Genomic DNA, 15489 nt, shown 5'->3' on the forward strand with positions numbered 1-15489 from the left:
AAAACAATCTGTAACATATACGAAAGGCGAAGACGACAATATGAAAATGAAGGTCTTCCATTGACTGCAGAAAAAACTTGAAATTTTAAAGTTCGTCAATAAGGTGCCCAATTTTTCTCAAATGGGAGTGAAAAAAATGTCCTGCAATTTTTTTTAAATACAATTTTCTCAAAATAACCATGATTCAAGAATATAACAAATTGAACTTATGTATTTAACATGTTTTGGTACTACTTCAGAAATTTTCTACATTAGGGCATCTTTTCTAGATTTTTTAGGATTGTTAACGCATGTATTTTTTTTTTTTCAAATTAACACTAGTTTCTCCTGAATATATTGTTTCGCTCAAATCGAAATGCTTTTTTTTTGCAAAAACTTTTTACTATAGAAAGAAAAAATAATAATTTTTTTTTCAAATTCATGTTGATAAGGAAAACATAATTTCTTATTTGAATATACATTTCATCAATGGTATTAATTGAGTTTTCGCCATCTTAATGACGAAATTTTATAGTACAATCACATTTAAAACAAACACATAACGGAATGTAATATATGGAGAGAACTTTCATGAATCGGTAGGTAGTTTGTGCAATGTTTTTACAAGAGACGGTATTTAGTAGTATTAACTGAATTCTGTGTTTGCAGCTGTAATTTTATGAATGGTGTTCAACAATTTGAATAAAATACACACGCACAATTTTTTTATAGAAATTTATTGCTTATGGTAAGTTTTGCTACTTTATTCTGATGTTTGAGATCAATAAATTTAGCTTTTTGGAGCACTCTCGAAATAAAAAAACAATTCAGGCAAGTTATGCTTCTTTGCTGCTACAAAATAACAATCCTATAAAAAAGAAAACAATTTAAACTGATAAAAACAATACATATAAAAGAATAGAATTAAGAGATGTTAAGCTTCATTGCTGCTTTTAAATTAGAATCTTTCAAGAAAAAAATAATCAAAATCAGCAAAAATTATAAGACTTTAGAATTCAGAAAAGTTATTCTTCTTTGACGTTTTAACAGAGAACTCTGCTTTTAACTAACTATCTTTTTCTATTATCCGTACTAACTATCTACTAACTATCCTTCTGCATAAAAATTTGATTGGAAAAATATAAGGTTCTGTCAAAAAAAGAATAAAAATATTGAATTTAGAGAACTTATGTTTCTCCGTTGTTTCTGGATAACAATCCATTTAAAATATAGAATAATTTAATAGCATTAACTTAATTAACTCCAATTTTTTAATTTAAAAACTTTTTATGAAATTTTTGTGGTGAACACTTTTTTTAAGTTAACACCAAATCAAGTTTTCGTATGCAATTCGGTGTATGAAAGCTGTAAACACATAAAATGCAAAAGGCTTACGTTTGCACCAAGATCATGTATCATATAATAAATATTTTTGTCGATAAAAACTACAGCGTTGGCGTGTTTTTGACATCATCTGTAATTGTTTACAATCGATAACAAGTTGGAGAGTGCTTGTGATTATCTTCAATGCTCCTTTAATCTATGAGATTTAAAATTCGACGTTAAAATATGTATGTATGTTTTTAGTTGTGTAATAAGGATATTTATATTTTAATTTTTAAGCATTTGTAAACTGCAATAAATAATTTCAAAATGTCTAATTTCTATCTGCCTCTGCTTTTTTAAATTAGTTCGAATTCGTCTTAGTGATCTCGTATGTTTGATTTACAAACTAATTTTATTTCAAGAATTAGTATACACGCCGCGTGTATCAAACCTGAAATGCTGATTCCTACTTTGCGTAGTCTCGTTAAAATAACTACTAATTTTACGTTATTCTATATTATATCTTACTATAATTACAAATTATGTTTATTATATTATAAATATAAATTATGTGTATTAAAATTGTGTATCATATCTTACTGTAATTATAAATTTTAGCTTTACTCATTAAGAAATATTATGATGGCTACTTTAAGCCAAATAGTTTGAAAGGACATTCTAATTGCTTAACTATACCAAGAATTATCATTGGTTTTGGGTGCAGGGGCACACCCTTTTGGTACAAAATATAGTTGCAACCATTTTTGCCGTTCAGATACACGAAACCCTTTACAGCGTACTGAAGAAGGTACTGCATTATTACAACCAAAATGAGCATGCATCTTTTTCTGAGATATCGTGTTTTTAAATGGAGATTTATTGTAAACGTTACATATTTTCAGTATATTTATTTATGTACAGAGCAGTGTTAATTCTATGAAGCAGCTGATCTCTAAAATCCGGGAATTATTTTCATTCAAACTAACATTTTATTAATATACATGCACTTACCTCAGCTTCTTTTCCCATTTCCATCTGAAATAACAAAAAAGTAATACATGCATAAAGTGTAAATATATATTCCTAACATATAGAAAAGTAAATACATTTTATATAAATAAAAAAAATTAGTAGAAAAAATATAAATTTCATGGAAAAAAAATTTAGTGATTCTCTAGGACTAAGAAATCTAGCAGAAATCTGAAAAAATGCGACCAATATTTATATAAAAAGGCACTTGACGATGAAAATGTAACCAATATATATTTCTTGCCATGCAAATTTTTTTTATAATCTCATGTCTCAATAGAAGAGTTTGTTTTTCTTCATTATATCTCTTTTTAACGCTGAATCATTGTAATGCAGCAACATCACTCTATAAATAAATCTAAGAAAATAATTTCACTTGAATAAGAAAGTTTACTATTCGATCTATGGAAATAAATTGACTAAGTCAAGCTGAAGTAATTTTCACTTAAGTGTGATGCAGCAAAACCACAAACATTGAAGGCAATTTTCTCTTTCTCATTTTCTTTTTTTCTAATTGCGTCAAAACTCTGATCATATATGTTTTAGTCATTCCACCATTTTACTTAAATTTGTCACCAATAAATACGTAATTACGCTTTTTTTTATTTTATTTTATAGCTTTAAAAAAACATTAAAAAAGAAAATAATAATGCATTTTAATTTTAGTAAATTTTTAAACTTCTCCTTAAACATTCATAGCAAAATTTCTGAAAGAAATTTAACAAATTTATATTTCTAGAAATAAACTAAACAAAAGTAATATTGAAGCATCGTATTTAAGTTTGATCATAATTTGAAAATATAATTTTTCCTTAAAAATAAATGTTGACGTTTTTAAAAAAACTTTCATTGAAGTTATATGAAAAGATTCGTATAGTTTTTGCATAAAAATCTAAAACTGAAAAAAGTTTTAAAAATGCATTTCCCACTCCTTTATCCTTTTGATTAAAATGTTTCTTTTGTATAAACATAAAAATAAAGGACATAATAATAATAATAAATATAAAATATACAAAATAATATGAAAAATAGTATAAAACATTAAGTTTCGATTATCGTTAAAAATACAAAACACACGCCGATTTCTTGTTGAATCAAGCCGATTTTAAATCTAGCTTAATATTTTTTAACATTTTTTTAAACTTTGTTTTATACCTCTAATTTTTTCATTTTTCATTTTTAATGATTTTATTTTAAAATTATTTAAACTTACTTGTTTTTTCAAGCCCACATTAGCTTCATATTCTTCCATGCAACTATCAACCTACGAAAGTACATAAATAGATTAATATCTGTATTTATTTCTACTATATGTCGTAAAGTCATGGTGCACTTTTGCCTAATCACAGGATAAAAGTGCGCCAAGACTTTATGCAAACACAGTGTATCAGAAAATTAAAATCCCTGTTCACACTACGAACGAAATGAACGACTGCATAAAACATCTTTTTCACAAAAACTGTAAACATTAATTCGTACAGATCGTACATACTTTAAGGAAAAGCTCCTTTTTCTCACAAGCTGCAATAACATAGGCAGCTATAACAGTCTTCGCTTGGGGTACAACTTCTGTGAAACATTCATCCAGAGCTCCTAGAAGCTAAAAAAGAAAATACAAATACATTAATAAAAGTTATCTATGCATGCGATTGATCATCTATGTTTCAATTTTTTTCGGTTATGAAACCCTTGTGGCGTAACTACCACTATAAATATTAAATGAGGGGATATAATTATAGATTATGTCAACCTAAATCTATCAAAAGGTACCTCGTGATAGAATCAAGTTAACATGTCTTATATACTAGTGAATTGGTATTTAATATTTATAGTGGTAGTTATGCCACATAACTCCCCTTCCAGAAGTAATATGGCGTAACTACCACTACAAATATTAAATACCAATTCACTAGTATATAAGACATGTTAACTTGATTCAATCACGAGGTACCTTTTGATAGATGAAGGTTGACACAGTCTATAATTAAATCCCCTCACCCTAAATGATCAATCAACTTTTGACGGAACCCTGCGACTTTAAGTAAATTTATAAATTAATGAAAATATTTAATGTTTGAAATTTTATTAATTATTTTAAAAATATTTAATGAATAATTAATAAATAACAAATTTGAATAGCATCGTTTTATTAATATATCAGACATTTAAACTTACGGGTCTGAAGCTGTACGTGGTCTTCTGACTTAGTGTTTGTATAAATTGAATATACATGAGCAAAAACTTGGTTTTCATTGAAATAAAGACAACATAAACATTGAACCGAGTGAAAAAGAATCAATATAAATGTTAAGAATGATCATTAGAGAGATACATTTCTTCGTTGTTGAATTTGATTATTTTTGTTCTATATTCTTAAATTTTTCCCTTTCATAATTCATTCCTTTTCCTTATTCATTTAAAATACTGTCTAGATTTTTTTTTATTTTGATTTTCTTTTTTCACAAGCATTTAATTAAACAATTTCATAAAAAATAACAAAAACATTAAATAAATAATGGAAAATTAATCGGATACAAGTTTAGTTACAGATTCCGAAATTCAAAGCTGGTAAAAAAAAAAAGTTCTGACCCTCAGAAACCCTGTAGCCCTTCCACGGAACCTTGAGGTTTCGCGGAACGCCATTTGGGAACCACTGATCTATGCCATTTACGAAACTGCGAGAAAAGTAATTTATTGTCCCGTTATATCCTTTTAAGTTTTACTTTACCTTTAATTTGCTAAAAATATCAACAAAACAGAATTTTAGTATTTTTTTAGCTACCATAATTTCTATATTCTTGATGCTTATAATCTTGAATTTAAATTGTATGCTGGTACCTTATTATGATCAGTGCGTGTTCGGTTTTAACATTTGTTTTCTTCTAACATCGATCTGATTGCTTTTCTGAACAGAAAATCAGTTTTCTCTTATCGTATTCACTTAAAGTAATATGCAATGAGAAAAAAAGTTAGGTCACAATTACCAGAATATGAATTTACCGTGCTTCTGGTTTTATGGGAACACTAAAGAGTTCTGTAATTAAAACCAAAACACTTTTTTAATTATTTCGGCAAAATTAATTAAAAAATATAGCTTTATAATGCACAGTAAAACTCGAATTTCACGAAACTTTCTTCGTTTTCGACGGAACTATTTCCTATTACAATCAAACTCGGCTATAGTGAACCTTCAAGGGACCGAAATTTCGGTTCACTATAACCGGGTGTTCACTATATCCGTTACGCAGGCAATTTAACTAATGATTCCCAAACTCCTCCCTTTTATTACACATTATTCAAATAAATGACTGAAAAATATTATGTAGTAGCAAATAATGTGTTATTTTTCATTACTCTTCGTCTTGCGTACAAAAAAAAAATTAGTAATCTTTAGCTGATGAGCAATCCTCAACATCAGATATGGAAACACTTCCCGACTCTCAGATAATTTTTCCTGAATTTCTGTTATTCCGCTTTTTAAACCTGTCTAACCTGCCATTCGAGCACGTAAAAGTAGTCTCATAAAAGCACTTAGCAAATTCATCGGCATTTGTCCAGATACTGGAAGATTGCGGCTTCTTCGAATGGTGAACCACTTTAGTAATGCTTCTTCAACATCCTTGTGATCTGCTTTTCTCAACTTTTTTCTGCCATCAAAATTTTTTTCATGAGCAGAAATTATCAATTGCCTATTTTTCCATATGTTACAAATTTCAGATTTGGATAGTTTATATTCCCTGAAAATATCAGTTTGATTGCATACATTTTCAATTTTTCTGATTATACCCATTTTATCATCAATGAAGAATGTTTTACGTTTACTGCTCGCCATAGTTAAATTTGAGACACTTGTTTGCAGGCTTTGTTTTAACTGAAGAAGTTAAGTTGAAATAAGGGCCTTATCAACACATATTAGTGTCAAATCCTTTGACCAATAATGAATAATTACTCATTCCATCTGATAGAAAATGCATATTGATCCCACTGACACCTTACAGGTGCATCATCTGCCTAGGTTGGAAACATCTGCTTTGTTTGTTTAGGGATGGGAAAGTGAAATAAAAGAAGCAAACGAGAAAAAAATGCTATCACTACATTCCCCTCTATAAATCTCTTTAAAAATCGGTATATGCATTTATTTTGAAGTAAAAATTTCAAAATTATTACAAAAAAAATGAAGAAAAAAATCAGTCGAAGATAGAAAAAAGTTCATTATATCCAACTTCCTCACTTTTTTGGTTCACTATATCCATAAAAAATAACATTATGCGTGTATAGCAAGGCACGGGACCAAACATTTTGTTCACTGTATCCGGGAGTTCACTATAAACAGTGTTCACTATAGCGGGGTTTGACTGTATATGCACGAAGCAAAAATTTCGTCAAAGTGACAAAACAACTATCGTCACTTCTTCACTTTAATGCATTTTTCTTAGGTATACTGAAGCACAATGTTTTTGCTTAAAAAATATTCTTGGATTACAAATTTTTAACTTTTTTTATTTAGAAAAAACAATAAAGGGTTTTAAAAAACTACTTACTGCTTTGGGCTCCAACTGCAAGCATTTTTCCATATCTGAGTAAAGAACATCACTATGTTTCTCTGTAAATAAATTTAAGTTATTTTTTTGTGAAAAGTTTTATTCCTGACATTTTTTGCTCTATAAGTTTGCTTCAAGATAGATATTACAGATGGATGTGCTTAAAAAATTTGCTTTTATGCTTTTTTTAATGATCGTCATTCATTTTTTTATGGATAACTTTTAATAATACAAAAAAAATACAATTTTTTTATTAAAAATGGTTCTTTTTTTAAAAAAATAAAAAAGAAATTTAAAAAAGAGACCTTTTATTTCGAATTGTTTTTGTTTTTTTATACATCAAGAAATGCCAAATCTTTTACTTATTGCCATTTTCTTGCCTTTGAAGCAACTATAGCCACTCTACTATTATAAACACTTGCAAACATCCTCTAAAGTAAAGTCTAATTAGAGTAAAGTCTAATTCAATACTGAGCTACAAAATTGAAAACATTAATTCTTGGTTTTTCACTCAATGGGATTCCTGCAAATGACGTAGAGCAGGTATCTTGATCCTGATTGGTTGTTGAATAGTGCATTTGCTAACGTTAGCAACTGTTCCTTCCATTCCATTTCATGTATGCCAAGCCCGTCAAGTATCGATGCTCATGACGGAGCTGTAATTAATTAACTTCATGTTAATTGACATTCTAAATTATGTGGAGAAACTTAGCTCAACTTAAATACGCCATTCTGCTTAGAAACGATCATCTGGAGCTGACATCATAGGTCATATGTGCGGATATTCGTGATCTTCTCCTTTTTTGCTTCTTCTTGAAGTGCAAGTACCCAATTCAGGAACAATTCAATCAGTTTATTTTGAATTTGAATTTCGTCAAAGTGACTCAATTTTTGTATACTTTATATTTAAACCGTTTCTGAACAGTATCAAATTTTTCAACAAATAATTAATGAATAAATAACAACTGTATTTGTATTTATTTTTGTATAACCTAATTTCATATTTGAATTAAAGTGTCAATCCAAACATACTACACCGTAAAAAATTCCGGATCGAAATTACGGTATTTGATGGCATTATCCTTAAAATCTATTTTTACCGTAAAAATATTGTTCCGTAATTTAAACAGAAATGTTTATTTAATAAGAGTCATTTTGTGATATCATGGCAATTATTACTATAAAAATTATGGTCTATCAGATTTTTTGTTCTATAATATGCTCCCGTAAAAATGGACTACGGTAAAATGTACCGGAACCTAGAGCCCCAGTTTTTTTATAGTAATTTGATCCGGGATTTTTTACATTGTGTTGAGTTCGTAAATCTTTTAATAAATTTTAAAGTTTTTGAATGCTTCATGATGACTTTTCTTGATATTCATTGTACGTAATAATTATATTTAGCTGTAGAAAAGAATACATTTTATTGTTTTAATAAGTTATAAAAAAAATGCCGGTAAAATTTTATTCTAACTCACCGCACAACGTTTTTCTCCACACGTTTTGTCTCCCATATTCTCCAACATCAGTAATGTTTAGATGTAGAGCAGAACAAGAAATAGTTCCAAAGATAAGAAAAATAAATACCTTCAACATCATGCTACTTGAATGTCAACCCTATATTTAAAAAAATAAAAATAATAATATTAATAATAATTTTCTCATAGAAACATTAAATCTATTACAGCTGAACGTACTGTTTTTATCGTATTACAAGTGATACTGGGCGTTTGTAATTTCCATCCTTAATGTATATTTTTGGAATTATTTTCAAAAATAAAGTAACAAAAAGTGTGCATTGATGGTTGAAATTTCTCAAATCACCGAAACTTTGAATCAATTTCAGCTTAATATTACAAAACATTTACTTTATTTTCAAAGTGTAATTTGAGTCCAAACTCATACATTTTTTTATCGTATTCCATGTGATAATGGGTGTTCCTTATCATTCTTAATGTATATTTTTATAATTATTTTAAAAAATAAAATAAAAACGATGAACATTAATGATTGAAATTCTTCGAGGTACAGAAACATTAAATCCATAACAGCAAAGCATTTCCACTTATTTTTGAAATATCATAATTTTATTCCAAACTCATACCTTTATTATCCTATTTGAAATGATGCTGTGTGCTCGTAATGACTACCCTTAATGTATATTTTCAAAATTATTTTCGAATTCAAAGTAAAAAAAATTTGCACAGAGGTTCACAAAACTATAGTTAATATTGAAAAATCTTAAATCTATCGATCAATCTATCGAAATCTTAACCTTTTATCCAAACCTGTTTCAATGTTTTGAAAGGGAACGGAAAGCTTTCAAGTTTCAAATAGACACTTTTAAGAAAGAAACACCTTCAAGTTTCACGCTGTAATCTGACAAGTTTCGAAGTTTCGAACCACACCGTCGTAAATCTTGTTTCATCAGTTTTTGATACACTTAAATATTTATTTGAAACCCTCTGTGAGAACAATTTTTTGTCAAGGATTCTAAAACTACATAATTAAAACGGTTATTACGAAACTGCTGCATGTTAATTGTTCTAACTCAAATGTATATCATGATTAATGAAAGTACTATATTTTGCGTATAGCTCACGACTGTGCTATGTATATCATACATATTAAATTTACTGTATTTTGTACTGTATATAATAAAAACAGTAATTACGAAACTATTCCGTGTTACTAATTCCATCTCAATTGTTTATTATGCATAATAAATTTATTGTTCTCCATACACAGTTTTTCTGAAAAACACACCGAGGAATGTTTTTGTTATTTAAATATTATTAGAAAATTACATTAAAATTAAAATAACTATTCATTCAAAATAACACAATAAGGGTCACTTTATACAAGTAGTAAGTACAAGCAACGCAAACACTCATCTTTAAAAACTAAACATTTCACTTTCTAGAATTTTTATATATGCTATGGACTAAGTATATTGACTTTCTTATTTCACATCAATTCATTCAACTTATTTCTTATTTTACATCAAAATTAAGGCAAATGCGCAGATTTCGTATATCATTTACGTTTATTCTAAATGTACAAGTATTTAATTCCTTACATATTTCAAAATACGTCTTGTACCCAAAAGAAATATATTAAAAACATAATCTACTATTTAATATTAACATCTTATTCTTATTAAATGCCTAATGAATAAATAAATTTAACATAGAATTTTTTTTTGATAATTTCGTTAAAAACTAAGCAGTTATAATAATTAATAAGATAATATGCAAATAATCATCTTGATATTGACTTTATACTTATCATATAAAGATTTATAAAACGTATTCAATAAATATGTATAGAATTTTTTAATTACTTCTATCCTTTACAGTAATTAATAAGATATTTGTGCTATCAACCACTATCAATAAAGTTAACTTACCCAACTAATAAAGCAGTACATTAGTTATTTTTTAATAAAAAGTACCTCTTTTTAAACCATGTTTTTTTCTCTGCTTGCATTATTCATGAAATCATCTTTGAAAAGATAAATCACCACCCTTTATTCTATAGACAAATTCGAAAAGAGAAACATTTGAAAGGCGGTAAAGTTTTTCCGTTTATAAATGAATGTTAAAAAGAAGTGTGCAAAATGCTGTTCATTTTTGTAAATACTTGTCAAAAACACAAATAAACGGAACTCTTCTATGTTCTAGTTTCCTTTTAAATTCTTTTAAAACCCTTTTCATTTGACTGTTAAATACAAAATTTGCAAAAACAAAAAAATTTTGGACTTTAAGTCTTTAAACAAATGATAACTCATCTGATTTAAATAAAGCAATAACAGATCTAATGTTATAGAACAGAATTATAGAGCATTTATATAATATTGTTAGCAATATTTGGATTATTTTTAACAACGTATCAGCCGTATTTCTTTGTTGAATTTAATAACAATATATGAATATATGTACATATTTTTTTTTAAATATTTGGGAAAAACCAGAAAATATGTAGTTCAAATTCATTGACCCATCTCAAAATTAAATATTTCTTTCATAATTTGTATTCTTCAATTATAGTTGTAGCATAAAACGAAGAATTGATAAATATTATAAGTATTTAACGATGAATTATTTACAGTGTTTTAACAATATGTTATTTATAATTTTAAAAACTGTTTCTAAATCATTATCAAGATCTTCAATACAGAAATGTTTTGATTGATAGCTTCAAAATAAATAAACTGTAATTGTTCTCAGAACGAGAATGATATAGTATCTTAATTACATTTTTCATTATTACAGAGACATTCCTAATATGCTAAATTCAATAATTGAATAAGCGTGAAGAAAAAGTTTTTTTTTTAAATGGTGGTATTATCAATTTTGAAATTCAAGTACTAGAAAGAAATTATAATTATAACGATTATAAACAAATTAGAAAGAAAATACATTCATTATTTAACATTTCCGTTTATGTACATGAAATTATTTTAAAAATAAAAAGCATACCCAAAAAACCAAAGTTTGAGCAACTCTGAAAATTTACAAGTACTATGTTATGCAAATAAACGACGTCTTAGAGTCAAGAAAAAAACATGTAATTTTTCTTTTCTTCAAAATTCTCTTGCTTAAAAACATTTTACCTCAATTCACAATAAAATTACTTTATTTTCATAGATTACGGTGTTATTCTGCAATTTAATGGATCACGCGTAAGTCACTTGTATTGTTTTACAATATTTAAATCACCATATGTAGTTACTACAAATACTGCTGGTTTTCTTTTATAACAATTTTTATCAAAAAAGAAGAAAATTAAAGAAAATTATCAGAAACAACTTTGCGTGAAAACGAATCATTTTTATACACACGAAGTTTAGTAAAATTATTCGAGAAAAACATAATCCACTTAAAATAGTGGTAAAGCATATGAGTCAAATATAAATTATAGGTCATATATAACTTATCATATATAAGTTACTTCAATCATTTTAAAAAAAATTTCAATTTTAAATTGAATAACTGTCTAATGATTAATGACACATTTCAATAATTATGAATCCAACACTAACATCTCAGTCAGAAAGTAATGAAAGTAGTAAAAATTAAAAACAACTTTTAAAAGACCTCCCTTTTTATGCAACATAAAACAAAGTTACTTCCTAAAAGCACAGTGTGCAAAATAAAAAAAAAACTTTTTTTCAATTAAAGAACCAAAAATAATTATTATTCTTAAAAAGGATTTTTGCATGGAGTTATCTCCGGATAAACAAAATTTACAATTTCGTAAATCAGAAAACTTTATCAGCCTTAAAATTTATTTTTTCTGACAGAATTTAAGAAAAAAAAGCCATTTTAATATTTATATAATAATTTTACATGATTTAGCAGTAGTCAAACCTTTTTATTATTCTTTAAAATTCTTATGACTAAATGTAATACATAAGCAAAGTTGGTGAAATAGTTTCCTTGTACCTTGAATGTACAAGGTACACTCAAGGTTCATGCCTAAATTCATGTACCTTGAACATTCAAGGTTCATATCTACATTCATGTACCTTGTACATTCAAGGTTCATACCTACATTCATGTACCTTAAAATTCAGAGCAAATTCTTATGAATAATTATTATATGTTTTTATTAAAAGAAAACAAGTTTATAAATTTGCGCAAACAAGTTTTGAAACCTATAATTAATTTCAAAAATTAAGTACAATAGTGTGTGGAATTTCTCGTCGCTTCCCTTTTATTTTAACCATGTTTTCCATATAGTGAGTACCCCATATAGTTATAGTTCAAAATCAGGGTTTCAAAAAATTTTGAAGGAGCAGATTATTTTTATGTCTGATTTTGTAACTCAATTGAGGGGATGACTTCAAATATGCTAATTAATTAATTAATGCAGATGATACTTTTGGCTACGAAATCAGACACCAAAACGTAATTTCTCTGAATAAACATAGCTTTTTTTCTACAGATTCAGATTGACTCCCAAAATAAAGGATGCAGCCGCATTCTGGGAAATGTAGACCACAATTTATAATTGTTTTACACGCAATTAAAAAATTTGTTTATCCAAAGATAATTCCTTGCAAAATTTCACTTTTAGTAAACACTTATTATTTTATTAAATGATAGTCGAAAATATTTTGAACTGTAAGAAATACAAATTTTTACACCATTTTACAGAGAACAACTTTAAGTGGCAATATATGAAATTTTGGATAACAAATTCAAAGTTCTTGGAATAACTCGGTAAGCAATACGTTACACCTTAAACATTATATTAAAATTTCTTGACGGGAACCGAATGATGTAGTGATTTATAAATGTTAAGTATAGTGAATGATAGTTAGTGTGATATAGTGAATGATAATTAGTACTTCTTCAATAAGGTCTTTTATTGTTAAAAGATGAACACTGAGTATCAGATCTCCGACTTAATCGATATAATGATCAATAATCGAAATTGGATCGCTGATCAGCTTCGACAGATTTTTTACAATCTCTAACCATTTTGTACCAAACCAATACTTTTGATAAATACTCATCTTTACGGCCCCTTTTATCTTCACTTAAAATTTTTTTATAGAAGAAATTTCCTTGCGAGGAAAATTTAATGCATATTCTTTGCTCAACACCAATCACCGTTTCGGAGTAATAAGGATTCTTCTCTCATTAAAAACTTATACATTTTTAGACGATAAAATTAGATACCTTTCTTAATATTCCCAAATGTCGTTTATAAATGATAGCCATAATTGTTGATTTTTCAATGAAACATTAAAGATACGTTTTATCACAGTTAGATATATTAAACCTATTAAAATATTTCTGAAAAGCGTTATTGTTGAATTACATCTGAATATAAAAGATTAGTGGATAAATCCTTACTGACTGATAAAGAGAGAAATGATACCGGATAAATTTTGTGTTCTTTAATTTAAAATTTCATAATATTAAAAGATTTGAAAGTTTTACACCTGGAAACTTACTTTAAATGTTTGTTTTCGCTTAGCTTAATATGTTTGCACTAATTATTAGAAAAAATCCGTAAAATTGCCATCAGCAGAAAATCAATAAATTATTTATTTATCTCTTATCCAACGGTATTTGCTTGTAGAATTTAAAATCTTCTCTAAATATTACGTCATTGATTTCAATACAATTTATTGCTTGCTCTATTTTAGTTATTATTTGATTTCATGGATTTGAAACTAAAAAAAAATTCTAAATTAAAATATAAAGTAATCGCTTGAAATGATCTTATTGCGTAGCATTTTTTGATAAGCATGTTCTGGGTTTAACCCACAAAGCAGAGTACGCTAAAATGATGAAAGCACAAGTAAACTGGAACACAACATTTATTAATACTTTAAATGTTTGACTTAAATCTAAAAATCGTAATGTTGAATAAATATGTACAGAATCATCATCTACAATCTTAATCCTATGATAGATATCAGGCCATCGGCCAAAGAAGGACTGGCTGTTCATACATGCAGAAAAAAAATTGTTCGTTCTTTTATAGAACACGATGTCTTATGTCACATGTATTAACTGATTATTTCTTGACTTCTCTTCACTTCCATCCGGGAGACGAATCTGCAAAAGACTAAAACATTAAAGTTTATAACTTGAAATTACTTATTTCCACGCATATTTAATAAGCGTATTACAATTAGTTAATGGTTTATAAATTATTGTTGCATTTGAAAAAAATCCTTCTTAATTTTATAATAATTTGTGTGTAAAATTGTGTATAGTCAACGTATTCAATTAAAATAATTAATAGAAAATAAGCATTAAATGCTTTTAGTTGATATTAAATAATTTACTTTTTGCTCCGATGGTAAATAGTCTTTTCAGTGAAAACCTTTCATAGAATTTTTATAGTAACAGGGAGTTATATATAAATATAATGAAAAAAATTGTAAGTATGGTTGAAATGGCAACCAAACAAAATGATTCTGTTTAAATTTTATCTCAAACGAGTTAATTATATTGGTATAAATAAATTTTAAGACCTTTTATTTGAATAGTATTTAATTTTAATGTTGCTTACTTTTAATCGTCAAAAAACAAATTTGATGTTAAAGTAAACATGAAGAGTGGGGCTCCATATCAGCAGCGAGGGAACGGTGCTCCCTTATTACCCAAGAATTTAAAAATGTCTCATAAATTAAGCCTGTCTCTTGACTCTTCCAGATTGTGGCTACTCTCTATACATTTATGATCAATAACTGTGTTAATTATAATTTCTAATACTCAATAGATGGCGCTCTGCGCATTAATGTAAAATCATTAGTTTCTAATCAGTTTCCTCCATGCCACTGTACCATCATCATCCTTCCAAGGAGCATGTGGAAACTTAGAAAAATTGTGCAAACATTTCAAGGACGTGATAACAAAATAAGAGCATGTGCTTTGAAAACAGATACGTCAATAATAAAACGTCCTATAAATTTATTATATAATTTAGAAGTGAACAATTAAATTAATATGAACATTCTGTTTGAACTTTAAATTCACATTTATTATTATTTGAACATTTTATTTTACAATATTACTTAAGATAATCATTTAACTTACAAATTAAGTTTATCTTAAGATATTATTTGAACTTTTTTGATTTAAAGAAA

The 15489-nt window shown here is 27.1% G+C and overlaps 1 protein-coding gene across 4 annotated transcripts; it reads right to left on the minus strand.

The window, feature by feature from the left end:
• Nucleotides 1–488: 488 nt before the first annotated feature.
• On the minus strand, nt 489–11441 carry LOC107445208 (uncharacterized). Of its 4 annotated transcripts, none has more exons than XM_087162950.1 (7): nt 11357–11441; nt 8354–8492; nt 6876–6937; nt 3827–3934; nt 3548–3598; nt 2317–2340; nt 489–847 (listed from the first exon to the last, which is right to left on the minus strand). In XM_087162950.1, the coding sequence occupies exons 2-7, from the start codon at nt 8472–8474 to the stop codon at nt 770–772; spliced, it is 444 nt and encodes a 147-aa protein (XP_087019076.1). In that variant the 5' UTR covers nt 8475–8492; nt 11357–11441; the 3' UTR covers nt 489–769. The 4 variants fall into 4 exon arrangements, with proteins under 4 accessions (XP_087019076.1, XP_087019072.1, XP_015915039.2 ...); XM_087162946.1 differs by lacking the exon at nt 11357–11441 and adding an exon at nt 10330–10354 and having other exon boundaries at nt 490–847; XM_016059553.4 differs by lacking the exon at nt 11357–11441 and adding an exon at nt 10285–10414 and having other exon boundaries at nt 493–847.
• Between the last annotated feature and the right edge of the window lie 4048 nt (nt 11442–15489).

Source organism: Parasteatoda tepidariorum, chromosome 1 (genome assembly GCF_982258835.1).
Source record: "Parasteatoda tepidariorum strain Cologne lab strain chromosome 1, Ptep-v5.0, whole genome shotgun sequence".
In the NCBI taxonomy this organism is placed as follows: domain Eukaryota; kingdom Metazoa; phylum Arthropoda; class Arachnida; order Araneae; family Theridiidae; genus Parasteatoda; species Parasteatoda tepidariorum.

Excerpts from the sequence above, each read along its gene's own strand:
- LOC107445208 (XM_087162950.1), bottom strand. The coding sequence starts at position 8,474 with ATGATGTTGAAGGTATTTATTTTTCTTATCTTTGGAACTATTTCTTGT. Across the intron at positions 6,938-8,353 it reads GTGGAGAAAAACGTTGTGCG|AGAAACATAGTGATGTTCTT; the intron begins GTGAGTTAGAAT and ends ATTTATTTACAG. Across the intron at positions 3,935-6,875 it reads TGCAGTTGGAGCCCAAAGCA|CTTCTAGGAGCTCTGGATGA; the intron begins GTAAGTAGTTTT and ends TTTCTTTTTTAG.